Source organism: Mustelus asterias, chromosome 11 (assembly GCF_964213995.1).
Source record: "Mustelus asterias chromosome 11, sMusAst1.hap1.1, whole genome shotgun sequence".
Lineage (NCBI taxonomy): Eukaryota > Metazoa > Chordata > Chondrichthyes > Carcharhiniformes > Triakidae > Mustelus > Mustelus asterias.
Window position 1 is genome coordinate 91,877,977 of NC_135811.1, and position 20,290 is coordinate 91,898,266.

General features: G+C 44.2%; 1 protein-coding gene across 1 annotated transcript in view; it reads right to left on the reverse strand.

Moving 5' to 3' along the window:
- LOC144500665 (protein HEG homolog 1-like) overlaps window positions 1-20,290 on the reverse strand; it is a 97,323-nt gene that overhangs the window by 14,758 nt on the left and 62,275 nt on the right. The window contains exons 6-10 of the mRNA XM_078223963.1: window positions 18,329-18,471; window positions 12,250-12,378; window positions 9,413-9,455; window positions 5,260-5,297; window positions 1,539-1,626 (exon numbers count right to left, since the gene is read on the reverse strand). Of these exons, the coding sequence (XP_078080089.1) occupies window positions 1,539-1,626; window positions 5,260-5,297; window positions 9,413-9,455; window positions 12,250-12,378; window positions 18,329-18,471 (441 nt within the window). The remainder of the gene's footprint in view (window positions 1-1,538; window positions 1,627-5,259; window positions 5,298-9,412; window positions 9,456-12,249; window positions 12,379-18,328; window positions 18,472-20,290) is intronic.

Here is a 20,290-nt window from a genome sequence, read left to right on the forward strand (position 1 = left end):
TTTACAATGCGATTACGTGTTGCAATTAAATGTGTGCAGATCCCACACTCTTCAAAATGCCATTTTAAACCCGTTAGAATTGCATTTATCCATTGATGTGAACAAGCGCGTGCACTTACACTTTCTTCCTTCCTGCGTCCCTTCAATAATGCGTCAATTCTACTTGTGTAACATAGACAGTATAAATGGCTGCATCATGCTCATTCCCCCTTCCCATTAGAGTTAGCTCAAACCAGATTGAGTACATCGCTTCAAAATATCAGCTGATGGCTGCTGAAAGGTCAAGTGTTTGTACTGAGGTATGACTGACCAAAATATCATGCTTACATTAGCGCAATGAGGATAGCAGCAGTATAGCAACAATTATGTCATTTTCTAAAACCATCCTTTGACTGCAGTCAAAAAGGATAAGCAGCAACACAATGTCCACACTGCATGACTAAAGAACACAGTGACTAGCTGTGAAGGCTTATTCCTTCAGAATTTAATAGCTTGCTCAGTCATTCAATAAGATCATAGTTAATCCTTGACCTGAACTCCTCCTTGCCCAATCTTCGTATCCCACAATTCCCTTGGCGTCCAACAATGGTACACAATACTGAGTATTTTGGCTGAGGTGGGTGGGGGGTGGGGTCAAATTTCTCAACATGATGAGGGCTAGTTCACACGCGAGGAAATTTATCATGCAACATAGATTTGTATTTAAAGACATCTTTTGTGAATCGCAAATCAAAGGAGGTGATTCTACCAAAAATATTGTAAGTACCGAACAAGTGTGAAAACGGGAGAGTTTGAGTTCTGTTTTTTGGGCGAGTTTAAAAATGCAACTGTACGCCACTCTGTGCATTATAATGCACAATCTGTTTCCTGCCAATAGGGGGAGGGGCCTGGCCCAAGATCATGGGAAAGTCAGCAGCTCATAGTGGAGCGCGCAATCGCGCATGCACAGATCGGATTAGAGAGATCTGCCAGTAATTCCACCCCCCAAAAGTTTTAATTTGTTAATCTGACAGTCAGGGAGAATAATTAGTGGCCAACAGTTGTTACCTCTGAAGGAGCCTTTGGAAGCTGCCCACTGAGGTACTTCACTGTTTCTCCAGTGATTGTGCTTCACTTCTGTTTTGTAACTTTGCCTAAAGTGGAAGCTGTTGCTTACCAGCGGTGGTTGAACACAACAGGAGGCATCAGTGTAGGATACTCATCCCTTTGACAGACCATTGTAATCACTGCTGACCAGTATAGAAGGAGTGCGTGAGGGCTTTGTGATACATTGGGTGGAAGTTGGCAGGTGAGATAGAGCATGTTTAATGGATTGTCTGCTTGATCTCTTCAGCAGTGAAAGCTTATTCCTTTAGATTGTAATAACCTGGTTGACAAACCACTAAAGCACCAAGAGGAGAAACCCAAGAGTATATAGGTATCTACTTCCACCAGCATTCCATGTCATGAAGCTTCCATTTTAGACGAGTAGTCAATTTTTCCCCTGAAGTCTACTGTTTATTAGCAGCATTGGACAGAAAGGTGTGTCACGTCCTTACCTGAGACATGTTGTGATCAAGGCCAATAAGAGGAGGAGAAGGATACCACCCAGTACACAGGAGATGACCACAACTGCCAGTAAATATGCTGGGGAAATAGAAGTCACATCAATATTACAGTTGGATAGACAAAGTGGTCACACACCCCTCATTTAGCATCAGAGTTTATAATGAATGGGAAAACATTAAACAGTATAAAAGGTAAATTATGCCAGATTCACAGAGTAAAAGGGGAGTTATTACTTCTTTAACTCACTTAAATGCAGAATTATAATTAAAGATGACTATTTGAACCAAAGAATTCCACTGTGCAGGAGGCCGCCATTTGGTCCATAGAATCTACACCGATTCTCCGAAAGAGCAGCCCACCCAGCCCCTCCCCTCTGCCCTATCCCCATTCATTTAGCATGGCCAACCCACCTAACCTGCACATCGTTGCACTGTGGGAGGAAACCGGAGCACCCGGGAGGAAACCCACTCAGACACAGGGAGAAAGTACAAACACCACCCAGTGACCAGAGGCTGGAATTGAACTTGGGTCCCTGGTGCTGTAAGGCAGCAGTGCTAACCACTGTGCCATGCTATGAAATGAAGGATTTGGCTGCCTTCTCTCATCCTGAACAGAATCCTTCATTCTCTGATCTCTCAGCCATACCAATATTCTGATTAATTTACGTTAAGCCCACCTATGTGAGGCATGTATTCTTCCCCCAATGATCCTAGGGGTTCATGTTCTAGTAGCATTCTGCATTTAGTTCCTTATCAATACCTGATTCCGGTAGCCATACACAAAGTCAATAGCTTAGGGGTTCGGTTTAGCTCAGTTGGCTGGACGGCTGGTTAGTGAGGCAGAGTGACACCAACAGCGTGGGTTCAATTCTCATACCAGCTGAGGTTATTCGCAAAAGCCCCCGCCTTCTCAACCTTGGTGTGGTGATCCTCAGGTTAAACTGCTACCAGTCAGCTCTCCCCCTCAAGGGGGGGGCAGTGGGAGGAACAGCCTATGGTCATCAGAGACTATGGCCACTTTATCTTTAACCTCTTGTCCTTAGGGTGGCCAGCATGGTCCTTATAAATTAAGAGGAGCACTCCTGGGAATACCTGCAGTGGTTTCCTTGCACAGAAAATAGTGCTATGGTCAAATCTACACAGCATATTTCAGAGTTTAACATTTCTCCCTTTCTAATTATCCGACCAATTCTCGTAAGAGGAGAAAACAGTGAACCCCACCCACCTTCTCCAGATGTAGCCAAGATTATTCTGTCAGAGCAAGCCTAAATGACACACAATGGGCAGAATTTTTTGGTCCTTCTGGTCCTGCCGACTGCCAGCGGACCTGAAGATCCACAGGGTGTGCAGAAAATCTCTCCCATTATCTCGGCGCCCACCATAATGGCGGCACGGTAGCACAGTGGTTAGCACTGCTGTTTCACAGCTCCAGGGACCTGGGTTCGATTCCCGGCTTGGGTCACTGTCTGCGTGGAGTTTGCACATTCTCCTCGTGTCTGCGTGGGTTTCCTCCGGGTACTCCGGTTTCCTCCCACAGTCCAAAGATGTGCAGGTTAGGTCGATTGGCCATGCTAAATTGACCCTTAGTGCCCTGAGATGCGTAGGTTAGAGGGATTAGTGGGTAAATATGTGGGGATGTGGGGGTAAGGCCTGGGTGGGATTGTGGTCGGTGCAGACTCGATGGGCCCAATGGCCTCTTTCTGCATTGTAGGGTTTCTATGATGATGATAATTTAGTGGTGCCTAAGGGATTAAATGGAGGCCGCGTCGGTCTTCCATGCTCCAGAGGATCTCACAACAGGGTGGCACAGTGGTTAGCACAGCTGCCTCTCAGCACCAGGGACCCAGGTTCGATTCCCGGCTTGGGTCACTGTCTGTGTGGAGTCTGCACATTCTCCCCGTGTCTACGTGCGTTTCCTCCGGATACTCCGGTTTCCTCCCACAGTCCAAAGATGTGCAGGTTAGGTGGATTGGTCATGATAAATTGAACCTTAGTGTTAGGGGGACTATCAGGGTAGATATGGGGATAGCGGCTGGATGGGATTGTGGTCGGTGCAGACTCGATGGACCGAATGGCCGTCTTCTGCACTGTAGGATTCTATGAAAACAAAACTTACTGGTTTTGCCAACGTACTTCACTATCATGCACTCTGTGCCCATCAATTGACCACTGAAAGTCCCCCCCTTAGTGCTTGCCTCCAACACCCCTCTCTCACTCCTCCTGCCTCCCCTCTCCAGTGCCTTTAGGTTCCTCCCTGATCCTGGGCCTTGGGTGGACGCTGGCACTTGCAGCATGATGAACTGCCAACCTCTGATTGGCCAGCAGCTCTTGGTAAGTAGGGCTTTTGCCCCTGGGAACCTGAATCGAGGCAAGATGGCCATTGGGGCACTTTATCCCATCAGGTCTCACTCATCGAATCTCTTTTACTGAATCCCAGCCAACATTTCACTTGCTGGGGTGAAACTCTATATGGCTTCACTGGGACTTAGCCATAAATCAGATGGTGCACTATGATTCCCTGGGCAGGAAACTTTCTGTCCATTAGTTGGAATTTAAGCTGCTTGATTGTGATTTCCATCTTGGGCAATGGGGTTTGGTCCACATACACAGCCTTAATGCACAGATCGAGATATAGCTGTTGCCCTATGGACTAGCAATAAAACTATAGACTGGGGAGGGGGGTGTTAAATCTCAGATAATCCCCTTTCAAAATGGATGGTCTTCAGGACACTGCTGCCCTCTGCAACAAAGAGGAAACACTGAAGCCCTCAATCCTTTGGGTTTGGGTGAAACAAAATGCCCATGGAGAAAGGAGAAAGAAAGTAGAATGGAAAAGAAAGGTGGAAGTGGACACCAGTAACGATGGGGAGATCTAGGGATTGGGCGGAGGAGAGTGGAAAATGCTGTCCAGATTTCAGGAAGGTTACTTGTTTCAAGGACATCCAGCATCACGTTGGCTATCAGGATTCCAGGCATAGCATGCCTGTGCTGTGTCTGCGAGGGGATTGGTGGTACGCATGCCAGAGTTAACACAATCTGTCAGTATGTTGTTTGTTTGTTTTGCTCAGTTTGACTGGGTGACCACCCTCCCCCATCGTAAGAAGAAGGAGAAGCGTACTAGGTCAGGACCGACTGGCAATGCAAATCCAAACTTCACACTCTCGTCTGGACAAAAAAAAAGAGCTAAAAATGAAATCATGTAACATTAGGATGCTAAGAGTTTTGAGACTTAACCACGTTATCCTTCAGTAGCAGAAAAGTACTTGTACCCATTAACTCTACTGGAAATAGCTATAGCACCATTACATGAAACCAGAGAGAGCGTGGCGAGTACAGGAACCACTGTGTGCTTTCCGTCACCATGCCTTCTGGTCCCGCTGAAACCAATGGTGTTTATCGGCCAGGCCACCAGGAAACCAACCGTGCCGGGGGGTGGGTGGGGGGGGCGGGGGGGGGGGGGGGGGGGGGGGGGGGGGTGGGGTGGGTGGGGGTTGCCATCGGCGGGACCAGAAGATTGAAGAACCCATCAGTGGAAAGGGCCGGAAAATTCAGTCCATAGTCTGCATCCCTCAAGATACAAACATCAGCATGATCCTTGATCACTGTACCCAAATAGCTCTCGCTTCCATTACTGGCACACAAAGAGAGAGTTTGTATCTCAGTCATTTGTAAATGTGATATTTTGCGAAGAATGTAAATGACAGGTACTTACATTTATCACAGTTAAATCCTCCGTAACCAAATGGACATCTAGAAATAACAAGGAGCTAAAATGTTTTAGTTGTCTCAGACACATTGAAAAGATTGAAAATTAACCACCGTCTCCTCCAAAAAGCACATTACTGGCTTAACAGGCTCATTACACCCAGACAAAGATCTTTGGTGTTTGTGTCCCAAGTATTTCTGCTGGTTAAGTTAGGGATGAGACGGAATTCTAGTAGTCAGTAGTAATTTAGCCTTAAATCACTAATGTGGGATGTTTGCATTAGATAGCACGTGTAATTATAAAGAAACTACAGAACAGGTTTTTTAAAAGTTTCAATATGGTAAAAGATGTCAAATTATTCACAGCAATCTGATGTGCAATGGACTCAGTCTGTGGTCTTTCTGGATTCAATTCCATTCAATCCTGGACTAAAAGTTTCCCACTTCAGATTTATTACATCCATCAGAAATTAATCATCTTTGGCAATACGTCTCCACATTAATCAAATTCCATGGCCGAAATAGCCACTCATTGAACATAGAACATAGAACAGTACAGCACAGAACAGGCCCTTCGGCCCACGATGTTGTGCCAAGCTTTATCTGAAACCAAGATCAAGCTATCCCACTCCCTATTATCCTGGTGTGCTCCATGTGCCTATCCAATAGCCGCTTAAATGTTTCTAAAGTGTCTGACTCCACTATCACTGCAGGCAGTCCATTCCACACCCCAACCACTCTCTGCGTAAAGAACCTACCTCGGACATCCTTCCTATATCTCTCATCATGAACCCTATAGTTATGCCCCCTTGTAATAGCTCCATCCACCCGAGGAAATAGTCTTTGAATGTTCGCTCTATCTATCTCCTTCACCATTTTATAAACCTCTATTAAGTCTCCCCTCAACCTCCTCCACTCCAGAGAGAACAGCTCTAGCTCCCTCAACCTTTCCTCTTAAGACCCACCCTCCAAACCATGCAGCATCCTGGTAAATCTCCTCTGCACTCTTTCCAGCGCTTCCACATCCTTCTTATAGTGAGGTGACCAGAACCGCACACAATATTCCAAATGTGGTCTCACCAAGGTCCTGTACAGTTGCAGCATAACCCCACGGCTCTTAAACTCCAACCCTCTGTTAATAAAAGCTAACACACTATAGGCCTTCTTCACAGCTCTATCCACTTGAGTGTCAACCTTTAGAGATCTGTGGATATGGACCCCAAGATCTCTCTGTTCCTCCAGTCTTCAGAACCCTACCTTTGACCCTGTAATCCACATTTAAATTTGTCCTACCAAAATGAATCACCTCACATTTATCAGGGTTAAACTCCATTTGCCATTTTTCAGCCCAGCTTTGCATCCTATCTATGTCTCTTTGCAGCCTACAACAGCCCTCCACCTCATCCACCAATCTTGGTGTCATCAGCAAATTTACTGATCCACCCTTCAGCCCCCTCCTCTAAGTCATTAATAAAAATCACAAAGAGCAGAGGACCAAGCACTGATCCCTGTGGCACTCCGCTAGCAACCTGCCTCCAGTCCGAAAATTTTCCACCCACCACCACCCTCTGTCTTCGATCAGATAGCCAGTTACCTATCCAATCGGCCAACTTTCCCTCTATCCCACACCTCCTCACTTTCATCATAAGCCGACCATGGGGGACCTTATCAAACGCCTTACTAAAATCCATGTATATGACATCAACTGCCCTACCTTCGTCAACACACTTAGTTACCTCCTCAAAAAATTCTATCAAATTTGTGAGGCATGACATACCCTTCACGAATCCGTGCTGACTATCCCGGATTAATCTGCATCTTTCTAAATGGTCGGAAATCCCATCCCCAAGGACCTTTTCCATCAACTTACCAGCCACCGAAGTAAGACTAACCGGCCTATAATTACCAGGGTCATTTCTATTTCCTTTCTTAAACAGAGGAACAACATTCGCCACTCTCCAGTCCTCTGGCACCATCCCCATAGTCAGTGAGGACTCGAAGATCAAAGCCAAAGGCTCTGCAATCTCATCCCTTGCCTCCCAAAGAATCCTAGGATATATTTCATCAGGCCCAGGGGACTTATCAACCTTCAGTTTATTAAAAACTGCTAGTACATCCTCCCTCCGAACATCTATTTCCTCCAGCCTATTAGCCTGTATCATCTTCTCTTCCTCAAAAACATGGTCCCTCTCCTTGGTGAACACTGAAGAAAAGTATTCATTCATCACCTCTCCTATCTCTACTGACTCCATGCACAAGTTCCTACTACTGTCCTTGACCGGCCCTAACCTCACCCCTGGTTATTCTTTTATTCCTCACATAAGAGTAAAAAGCCTTGGGGTTTTCCTTGATCCGACCCGCCAAGGACTTCTCATGCCCCCTCCTAGCTCTCCTAAGCCCCTTTTTCAGCGAACTTGTAACCCTCAATCGAGGGTTTCTAAAGGGAAAAGCATAAGCTACAGGATAAAGGGCAGGTCATATAAAACGGAGGAGCGGAGAAAATTCTTTTAGAATCCCTACTGTGCAGAAGGAGGCGATTCGGCCCATCGAGTCTGCACCTACCACAATCCCACCCAGGCCCTATTCCCGCAACCCACATACTTACCCTGCTAATCCTCCAACACTAGGGTCAATTTAGCTTGGCCAATCAACCTAACCTGCACATCTTTGGACTGTGGGAGGAAACTGGAGTACCCGGAGGAAACTGACGCAGACACTGGGAGAACTTGCAAACTGCACATAGACAGTGACCCGAGGCTGGAATTGAACCGGGTCCCTGACGCTGTGAGGCAGCAGTGCGAACCACTGTGCCACGCTCTTCTCGCAGAGGGTGATGAATCTCTGGAATTTTCTGCGCCAAAGGATAACGGAGGCTGCATCATTAGAAGTATTTAAAGTGGAGGTGGATAAATATTTGAGAGATCGAGGAATAGAGGGCTATGAGGAAATGGCACAGAGAAGGAGTTGAGGCCAGCTTAGATCAGCTATAATCGTATTGAATACCGGGAGCAGGCTTGAAGGCCTACTCCTGCTTCTTGTGTTCTTGTGAGTCTAGATTCACAACCGTACTTTCCTACACCTGGGGTGGGATTTTCCACTCCCACCCTATCCCCCAACCTTCCGCGGCGTGTTTTGCTGCAGCGGAGGCAGCTTGCCATTGGCTGGTGGCAGGGTCACCCAGTCCTGCTCCTATCAACAGGGTTATCCTGTTGTTTGTACCCTCCGCCACCAGGGAACTGGTAGTGGGGACTAACCGTCAATGGGATCGGAAGATCCGCCAGTGGGATGGACACCAAGAAATAACAAGGAGCTAAATGTTTCAGTTATCTTGGACATATCTTGTAGACGCATATGCAAAATCTGATTTCAGTTTAATTTATTTCTTCAAAGGGATTAAATAGATATACTTTACCCATTTAAAAGACACAACATCTGAAACACTGCACTTGACTTCGTTAATAATGGCATCATTAGCCCTTTACTGGAGTCTACAGCTTGCTAGTACACTAGTTGAAAGGTGCTTGGATTTAGTTAAGTGAACATGGGACGCTGACCCCACACACTTGCCCTTTGTGTCTGCACAGAGTCCAGTATATGTAGAGACTGGCTTCCGACCCAAGGATGGGAAAGCAGAGAAGGCAGCTTACCAAAAGCAATCTTAAAAATATAACGTAAAAATGCCTTCACATCACAAATGTTTCCTGTCCACAAAACTACCAGAAATAGCATCAATTCATAGAATCCTACAGTGCAGAAGGAGGCCGTTCAGCCCATCGATTCTACACGGACCACAATCCCACCTAGGCTCTATCCCCATAACCACATACATTTACCCCACCTAGTCCCCCTGACACCAAGGGGCAATTTAGCATGGCCAATCCACCTAACCCTCACATCTTCGGACTGTGGGAAGAAACCGGAGGGCACCTGGAGGAAACCCATGCAGACATGGGGAGAATGAATTAGATCACCTCATCCTCGTGACGTGTATGGGATCTTGTGTGCCTCAATTTTGTGGCAGAGGGATATCATAACTGAAGCAAGAGTATTTTACAATATGCAATAGTGTTTCATTAGATAACAGGAAGCAAATGCCATGGAAATAAAGATGCAACGGACACAAGGGGTCCACTGGAGTGCTTTGTAATTGAGTAACTTACTTCACGCAAGTTCCATTTTCAAGCTTAAATCCACTTAGACAAGCTGTTATAAAAAAGAAACGTAAATAAGTTGATTGTGTCACACTAATACTTCTACATTTCAACTGGTGCCCAGTTTTATACGAGTATAACAGCAGCATTAAGTCTATAAACACACCAGTGTAGACCATGTGTACTTTTCCAAACCACCATAATAAAAATAACAATCCAAAAGGACTGGCTCAAAGGGTACATTCATGCCAATATTGTAGAAGAGTGTGCGCTTGGATCACAACTTGGGCAGTTTCCCCACCCTACACAGTAGATGAGAGGAATGTCAAACCAAGGCAAAATAAACTCAAGGAAACAGAGGCTAGGTAGAATTGTACCAATGGTGTCCCAGGACTCCTGGAGATCAGGCATCACAGTTCTCCATTTATTTAAAAGCTTTCTAAACTTTTTAATAGAATGACGGAGGTGTCAATACTAGCAAACTGACAAACACAAAATCGCCTTAACTACCTCAAAATTCCACAGCTGCTGTGGTGATCACAAAGGTTCCAAAAACTGGGGGGGGGTTTCTTTTGTTAACATGGCATATTATGGGATGAGAAGATTAGGATGGAACAGCTCGATAGGAAGGGACCATTTCCAATAACTGAAGGGTTGTGAATGACACAGACACCAGGTTAAATGCAAGTGATTTGGAACAAAAGTAAATAATTTAGGTTTTCAGAATGCTTTTGACAAGATCTCACATAGTAGATTACTATGTAAAGTTAAAGCACATGGGATTGCGGGTAGTGTCTTGGATAGAAAGCTGGTTAGCAGACAGGAAGCAAAGAGATGGAATAAATGGGTCTTTTTCCAATTGGCAGGCAATGAATTGTGGGGTCGGTTAGGATTGTATTCATTGGCGTTTAGAAGCGAAAGAGGGGATCTCAACAAAATGTATAAAATTCTAACAGGATTAGACAGGGTAGACTCAGAAAGAATGTTCCCGATGGTGGGGGGAGTCCAGAACTAGAGGACATAGTTTGAGGATAAGGGGTAAACCTTTTAGGATTGGGATGAGGAGAAATTTCTTCACCCAGAGAGTGGTGAATGTGTGGAATTCATTACCACAGAATGTAGTTGAGGCCAAAATATTGAGAGATATCAAGACTATAAATTAGATATAGTTCTTGGGGCTAAAGGGATCAAGGGATTTGTGGGGGGAAGGTGGGATCAGGATATTGCATTCGACAATCAGCCATGATCATAATGAATAGTGGAGCAGGCTCGAAGGGCCAAATGGCCTACTCCTGCTTCTATTTTCTATCTTTCTATGTAAATACACTTCCTTACTGAGAAAATTGAAAACGTGGAAATAATTTTCAGGCTTGGTAGCTGTAGCAGAAACCAATTCAACATGTAGGATTAGATTAAGCAAATAAAGGAAAGTGGTTACCAGCGGGTTAATTGCGATCAGGATTACTTGCTTGTTTTGGAGGATAAATGTATTCATTGGGCCACATTGCCCATTTCCTGTTCGAACACATACATTTCTACATTTTTGAAAGATGGGGTTTTTTAAAAACTCCAAATAGCTTTAGTGGAGGAGTATGCAGATGCATCAATTGCAATATGCAGATTAGGCTGGCACTGACAGATATCAGGTTATCACTGTTGAGCAACATTAACTAACGGGCCACCCCAGTTCTGCGTTACATTACCAAAGTGAAGAGCACTGCAGTGATAGGTTTGAAGCAACAAATCTTGCAGCAGAATGAAAGCTCACACCATGAAGTTCACGGGAGAATGACGATCAAATCATTCGGCTCACACAATGGGGAAATGAGAGAATTTTTCATATGGCTATGAGCGAGTTACTTTGCCTTTCAGCTCTTAATCCATTTCAGGACCCCACTGGGGTGGATTACTTATCAAGACCAAGGGAACAAATCCTAGAATGGCTCCTCCCCACACAGACTGGGAGAATTTGCAATGCGTGATTATATTTTCACCAATAACTTTAAAAAACATGTGATGCAACTTGACACACAGAACAGCAAGTTTGAACAAGAATTCCTAATTGACAGGTTAGGCCTCAAAGGTTGATGGACCACATTACACAAAGAACGATAAACCATCAGGAAGGAGACCATGATAGTTTAAATTTAGGCTGTATACTCATTGTTTATAATGAGTTAAGTCTCAGCCGTCGACCTCTCTGGCCTCCTTCAACTCTAGAGTCCTTGGAAATCTTTACCCTCCTCCACAGGTATAGGTTGAGAGGCGGTAGATTTAAAACTGAGATGAGGAGGAACTACTTCTCGCAGAGGGCTGTGAATTTGTCCAACTCGCTGCCCCATAGCGCGGTGGAGACTGAATCATTGAATGGTTGCAAGAAGATTGATATATTTTTGATTGAAAAAACAGGTTAAAAAAGGGATTTGGGCAGAGGTGGGATTTGAGACCAGGAAGAGATCAGCCATGATCTGATTGAATGGCAGAGCAGGCTCGAAGGGCTGAATTGCCTACTTCTGCTCCTAAATCCTCTGTTCCTATACTGACACAGAGATTTTAATCGCTCCACCATTGTCAGCGGAGCTCCTGGGTGATTCGAGAGCCTAAAGCACTGGGCATTCTCCCTAAATCTTACATGCCCTCGATCCTCCATTAAGATATTTCTCAAAATCTCTTTGACCAAGCTTTTGGCCATTTATTCTAGAATCCTCGTATGGCTCAAGTGTCAAATTATGTTCACCAATGCTTCTGTGAAGCATCTTGGATTGCTTTATGCTGTAGGCACCATATGAGTGCAAGTTACTGTAAATGTACCCCAAAGCCACACCGACTGCACAGTTGTCACTTACCTTTGCAGCTACGGTCAGATGGAAGAAATTTGAAGTAGCCAGGCAGACAGTTGCAGGTAGTAATGCCATTGTTTGCTTTACATCGAGAGGTGCTGTTATCGCAAGGGTTCTGACTGCATACGCTTTCAGCTATTTTATGTAAAAACAAGGGAGGGGGTGGGAGAGGGAAGAGAAAGTGGAAGAAAAAGAAAAATCAGTTACAACACATTTGACTCCATTTTTGTTTCAGTTTTCAGGTGCCATCTTAGTATGTTTTAGGGCCACACAGTGGTTAGCACTGCTGCCTCACAGTGCCAGGGACCCCGGTTCGATTCCCGGCTTGGGTCACTGTCTGTGTGGAGTTTGCACGTTCTCCTCGTGTCTGCGTGGGTTTCCTCCAGGTGCTCCGGTTTCCTCCCACAGTCCAAAACACGTGCTGGTTAGGTGCATTGGCCTTGCTAAATTCTCCCTCAGTGTACCCGAACAGGCGCTGGAGTGTGGCAACTAGGGGATTTTCACAGTAACTTCATTGCAGTGTTAATGTAAGCCTATTTGTGACGCTAATAAATAAACTTTAAACTTATTTGGTGGCTGTGGAGCCGATGCCACGTTTCCTCAGGCAAAACCAAAAACTTCAGGAGAACATGGCCCACAAAGGCAGTGATCACAGAATCATAGAATCCCTCAAGTGCAGAAGGAGGCCATTTGGCCCATCGAGTTTGCACCAACTCTCTCTGACTGAGAACCACACCCAGGCCCTTTCCCCTATCCTACCCCCTAGCCCCGCACATGGCCAATCCACCGATCTTTGGAGTGTGGGAAGAAACCCACGCAGACACAGGGAGAATGTGCAAACTCCACACAGACAGTGACCCGAGGCCGGGATTGAACCCAGGTCCCTCACTCTGAGTCAGCAGTGTTAACCTCTGTGACACCCTAAAACATACTAAAGGGACATCTGGACTTGAACCTGAGACTTCTTGATCTGCAGTCAAATACTCTCCCACTGAGCTATACCACCAGAGCGGACACTGGATCGACCGATCCCACTGGAGTATATCCACACAATGCTTCCTCAGTTTATTTCTGACCCATTTGTAAATTGTGGTGAGCATAACATTTCTTCGCCAAGGGCAGAATTCCCCCAACTATATGCAGAAATTCATTAAAAGGCAGTTCCACCTCAAAAGCAGCATGATGGTTAAGTCAAACTGCCAACAGGCCTCCTTCATAACTTGGCCTGTTCAATCAGAGAATTGAAGTGGAAAACATTAGCATGGAAGTTTCACAATTGCTTTGGTGCCAACATCACTTCACTGGTTTTGTGCAGAGGCCCCACTGCAGCATGCAGTAGACTATCTTTGGTTTGGATGACCTTTCGAGAATTATTTGATTAAAGCTGAGATCATTTGATGGCATCAACCACATCCCAAACCCCAGCACAACTGTATCCAGCACAAGAAATAAATCTAAAACACATGTTACAAATCTTCAGAACAGAAAGATCTTAAAGCTGTTATTTTTACTCCTCCCCCCCAAAGATTAGATCCTGGTAACTCCTTTCTATTTAATTGGCTGAAATTCTGACACTCTTTTCTGGATGTCATTTCTATTGCAATTTCGTGCGCTTCTTTCATTATAATGGAATTTCTAACATGCACCTTACCTTAACATTGTCATTTCAATGGGCTCTACACTCTTCTACAGATCTTTATCTATTGCCCAGGTTTCGGAGGCAGACACGATAGAATGTTACAAGCTCGTATTGTCGTTAACACATCCTTCTTCCTTACAAATTATATCCGACATCTAATTTCAGGTGCAATCTCCTATTATCGTTTGTCCTAACTAGACAAAATTATCTAGTGCGATATGATCTACTGCGATCATCCCTCTTGGTTGTTTCTCATGTATTCCTTCTAACCACAGTAAGAGTTTTAACAACACCAGGTTAAAGTCCAACAGGCTTATTTGGTAGCAAATGCCATTAGCTTTCGGAGCGCTGCTCCTTCGTCAGATGGAGTGGAAATCTGCTCTCAAACAGGGCACAGCGACACAAAATCAAGTTACAGAATACGGATTAGAATGCGAATCTCTACAGCCTGGCTGGCTGTAGAGATTCAAATGGTCGAGAGCTTCAAGTTTCTAGGTGACCAGATCACCAACAACTTGTCCTAGTCCCTCCTCCACACTAATGCTGTAGTTAAGAAAGCCCAACAACGCATCTACTTTCTCAGGAGGCTAAGGAAATTCGGCACGTCTGCTGCAACTCTCACCAATTTTTACAGATGCACCATAGAAAACATCCTTTCTGGATGTATCACAATTTGGTACGGACTCTGCTCTGACCAAGGCCACAGGAAACTACAAAGGGTTGTGAACGTAGCCCAGTCCACCACACAAACCAGCCTCCCATCCATTGACTCTGTCTAAACTTTCCGCTGCCTCAGGAAAGCGGCCAACATAACCAAGGACCCCACACACCCTGGACTTGCTCTTTTCCATCTTCTTCCGTCAGGAAAAAGATACAAGTCTGAAAACATGTACCAACTGACTCAAGAATAGCTTCTTCTCTGTTGCCACCAGACTTTTGAATGGACCTACCATATATCAAGTTGATATTTCTTTATACCCTAGCTATGACTGTAACACTATATTCTGCACCCAGTCCTTTCCTTCTTCCCTATGTGCTCCAAGAATGGTGTGTTTTGTCTGTATAGCACGTAAGAAACAATACTTTTCAGTGTATCCCAATAATAAATCAAAACATGTAATGCACTGATTATTAACCACACTTGATTGAAGGTCAAACCTTTCTCAAAGGCTGTGCATAGCAAATATCCAAGTCTTAAAATATAGGTTTACTAACAATGGGGCCATGGCTTCTGAATTTGTGGAATATACTCAGGCTTCCAAGAAATGATATGCAATTAAATGCTTTTAAATTGCTGAGCTTTGCGTAGTAGGGGAATTATGAATAATGGTACTGGTGAGGTAATTACCAACAAAATGATGGTTGGGCTAGATTTCGGAACTGCAAACTCACCCATGTGAAATGCAATACTCACACAATAGTCACAGGAATTCCAGGGCAGTATCCCTGCTCTCTCACTGTAATTTAACACCTCCAAACGGTAGTCTAAAGTGCTCTTATCCCTCTTTCTGCACCTGTCGATCTTTGTTTCCAGCATTCTTTGTTTCAGGAGCCTGCTTCTGTACATCTCAGCCCATTTGTCACACCCTTTGTCTCTCAACATTGCGCTAATCAGTTTGTCTTTCAGCTCACATTGAAAAAAAAAGTTTAATGAATCTCAACGCATTCCAAAGCTCTTACTGCAGATTGTACTCTTTCATCGATACTTTAGTTTTTTTTATCTTCTATGATTTGATTGAAATGCTGACCACTCCAAACACTCAAAAAGGAATGCTATTTCAATGAGTGCCACAAACTATGGTTAGCAAATTCATCCATGTGTTACCTTTATTCCACTCACAATACTCTGTCCCTTCACTTGCCGGTCAAGTGTAATGTAAATTCCTCACAGTTAAATAGTCGGACCCAATACCCATTGTGAGCACAGTTCAATGATGCACCAGTTTTAAAGGCACTATGGGCACTCACATTGGTCCCAAATCGTGTAATGATATACAACTCAACCATTTCAGGCCTGAAAATATTTTTGTTTCATTGAAAGGTGCTATATAAATGCAACCCGTTTTGTAAACGGTCATCGCAGACAGTTGTCTTGTTTTCCACTCAATAAAATTCAAACGTTTCCAAACAAATGGAATAAACAACAAATCGTAACTATACTCTGCACTCTATCCTGTCCCTATATACTCTATGAACGGTATGTTTTGTCTGCCATCGTGCTACCCAAGTATTGTTTCTTGCACAGGGTACACAGTGGTTAGCACTGCTGCCTCATAGCACCAGAGATCCTGGTTAGATTCTCGGCTTGGGTGATTGTCTACGTGGAGTTTGCACGCTCTCCCAGTGTTTGCGTGAGTTTCCTCCAATTTTTCTGGTTTTCTCCCACACTCCAAAACACATACTGGTTAGGTGCATTGACCATGCTAAATTCTCCCTCAGTCTATCCAGACAGGCACCTCAGTGTGGCGACTAAGGGATTTTCACAGTAACTTCATTGCAGTGTTAATGTAAGGTGACTTGTGACACTAATAAATAAACTTTAAAACTTTTCACTGTATCCCAATACATAACCACAATAAATCACATCAAATCAGCTGGCTGATATCCCATTGTCCACCTTTCAGAAAGTTGAACTTGTCCAATAGGCACCAAAAGCCAGCATAATTAAGGACCCCACGCACCCCGGACATTCTTCCTTCTACCTTCTTCCATCGGGAAAAAGATACAAAAGTCCGAGGTCATGTACCAACCGACTCAAGAACAGCTTCTTCCCTGTTGCTGTCAGACTTTTGAATGGACCTACCTTGCATTAAGTTGATCTTTCTCTACACCCTAGCTATGACAGTAACACTATATTCTGCACTCCCTCATTTCCTTCTCTATGAACAGTATGTTTTGTCTGTATAGTGCGCAAGAAACAATACTTTTCACTGTATGTTAATACATGTGACAATAATAAATCAAATCAACTTACCCATCACCTCCAAGCTCACTGATCTATCATCTGCCCCCATTCCCGAAATAGCTCAATTTTAAAATTCTCACCCTCCTTTTTCAAATCCCTCCATGGTCTTGCCCTCCGTAACTTTGTCCTTCCCTAATCCCTCGGCGATCTCTGCACCACTCCGATTCTGGCCTCTTGTGCATAGCCGATTTGAACTGCTCCATCATTGGCAGCTGTGCTTTCAGCTGCCGAAACAACAAACTCAAATTCCTTCCCTAAAATATCCCATCTCCTTGAAACATTCCTTAAAGCCTAACCTCTTTGACCAAGCTTTTAATCACCTTTCTTATCATTGCTATGGTGCTGATAACCCTCCCGTGAAGCATCTTGCAACATTTTTCTATATTAAAAGTTGCCATGTAAATACAGGCTGCTGTTGCATTGCAAATGCGGTTGTCTTTGTAAATATTCCAAAATGTTTGACCATTTAATGTTCATTTTCTTCCACACAGTGCAGTTCCAAAATTACACAGAATAAAACAGCTGCAACAAAGTTATTCCAGCAACTGACGTTCCAAGCTTTCAAAGGGTCGTTCGTTCACATGGACTGAATTTGTGAACACAGTCCATGATAAAATGATGGTTTTCTTAAAAGTTGATGCACAGACATGAAGCAACAAGGAAAAAAAACTGAAAGTCAATTTAAGTAACAAAAATAGATTCATAGAATAGAATACATGCAATGTAGAAGGTGGCCATTCAGCCCATCGAGCCTGCACTGACAACAATCCCACCCAGACCCTATCCCTGTAACCCCCACGTATTTATTCTGCTAGTCCCCTTGACTCTAAGGGGCAATTTTGTATGGCCAATCAACCTAATCTGCACATCTTTGGACTGTGGGAGGAAACCGGAGCACCCGGAGGAAACCCACGCAGACATGGAGAGAATGTGCAAACTCCACACAGACTGTCAGCCGACGTTGGAATTGAACCTGGGACCCTGGCGTTCTGAGGCAGCAGTGCTAACCGCTGTGCCAACGTGCCGCCCATTAAATACATTTTATCCAAGGCAAAATAGGCAACTATAGGCGTGATCATGGTCCCAGGAACCAATTTTGCAAACATTATCGGGGAACTAACAACTTCAATGTAACCCTGCAGCATAAACAATGGCACTGAATATGGCAAAGACTATTTAAAATCTTGACAACAAGAAAGCGAAACGGTGCACACGGCTTTTCTTTCTTTTCCAGCCTTTGGAAAGTATGCATGCAGAGAGGCAAGTGGAAAAAGAAAACAATCTGACTGGTGTTTTAAAACACAAAATCTGGTCGCAAAAAATGCCCAAATTCGTTGCTCATGAGCAGGTACTCATCGGTGGTCCTGAAGGCAACTCGTATAGAGTAGCTTTCCTTCAAATGTCTAGGCAATTGCAAAAGTAAAGTATATTGTTGATTGAATACACTGCAACTCCAGAGCACTACAGAACATTCAACTTACCAATGAAAGTGTCTTCACGTGTAACAAGAGCACAGGATGAACAATTTTCAATGCCAGCTTTGATCATTGCGCTGACAGAGTCCTCAGTTGCATTGGAGGAAAGTGCAAAAATGTTGTCGACAATGGCATTAACACTCCCTTTTCTGAAAAGGAAAAGTACAGCAAATGAGAGTAACTGCAATTGCATGTAATAGACAGTCAACTTCACTGCTCGCCAATGGGCCACAGGTTTAAAAGGCGACACTAATCATCCAGCTTCCTCATTTATATTAATAAATTAGAGTACAACTGTTGTGGAATTAAATACTTAAATGAAAGGTAACTGAACCTCTGGAGGTCAGAAAGTGCCAGACCACCAAGGTAATTACACATCAAAAGCTTCTTCCATGTACTTATAAGATCAGAGGTTGGAGAGCAAAAACCGTAGAAATGGTAGTTGGCCTTCACTTAGCTGGTGACCTGCAGACAACAAGCCAAAGGAGGATTACCCTGACTTCATTAAACATTTAAATTCTTCATGGAGATCTCAGAATCAAAAGGTTTGGTTTTGAAGCCAAGAGAGTTAATTGATGTAAATTTCTGTTTGGAACACCCCATGTATGCCATGTTGTCATGGAGATAGGTTTACAGCAAATTGCCCTTTTGTGTGGTGTTTACCTGTGTGTTTTGCTCAGTCAGAGCTAAGCTCGGAGAGGCCAGAAGGTTTGGGACTTGTAGCTGAAAGCAAAATAATTTCGTGTTGAAGCTCCCGAGTCCAGAAGGCAAAGCAAAATAATTAGCCGAGACAGCTGTGGACCAGGAGGACAGTGCTAGTAGCAATCAGGGGGGCGGGGGGTTCTAATTCTTTGTTCAATTCATTTTGCCAAGGAAGTTCAGGTTTGAGCTGAAACATCGCAGATCTTGTCAGGCAGCTGTGGAAAAGCTTGGAGTTCGTCACATGGAAGTGGATTATCTTCAAGAACCCGATAAGTGACCAAAGGACTTTCTGCGGGAAGTCCTATTAGAAAAGAGAAGGTTCAGTTGAGGACTTTAGTCCAGAGTCGGCGGTGGTATTTTGTGGTGCGTTCCAACGTAAAGATTAAGGAATCACCAAAGAAAGTGTTTAAGTCTTGTAGTTGCAATCTTTTTACACATTCTCTCATGCACTTGAATTCTGCTTTAATGACACTGTAAGAAGTCTCACAACACCACGTTAAAGTCCAACAGGTTTATTTGGAATCACGAGCTTTCAGAGCGCTGCTCCTTCCTCAGGTAAGTGAGGGCTCACCTGAGGAAGGAGCAGCACTCTGAAAGCTCGTGATTCCAAATAAACCTGTTGGACTTTAACCTGGTGTTGTGAGACTTCTTACTGTGCCCACCCCAGTCCAATGCCGGCAACTCCACTTAATGACAGTGTATATGCCCAAAAAGATGGCGTTGCCATGGGTTCCTCTAGTGCCAGCCCACGCTAACAATTCCACTGGCTGCCATGAGAAAGGTGGTCCTGATTGGGATGACACCTAACCTCTTACTCCTTGCGTACTTCCAAGATGTAAACAGATTTTCTATATTTTTATCTGCAGCTGCATGCAAGAATTTCCCTACCTGAACGTGCTTCATCCCACACTCAAATTCCCCGTTGAAATGGAGCAATTGAAAGCGCACCTTTCCTTCAATGTGCTAGTTTGAAACCCAATCATTGATTCTTTATTACTGTCCTATAACAAATAATTGTCCTGTCCTATAACGAGCCTATCTTCGCTGGTCAATATACTTACAGCTCCACATGGTGGCAGATTGGCCTTATAAGGAACATCGTAAATAGGGCCCAAGACATTTGCTCACCAAGCAAGCTTGATGCATGAAATGGGGCACATCAAAACTATCCTGCAGAATAATGGCTACCCTGGTCAGATCATTGCTCACCGTATATTGTCTATCCTCATGAATGGGCCCAAGATGACCTGAAAAGTGTCCAGTCTG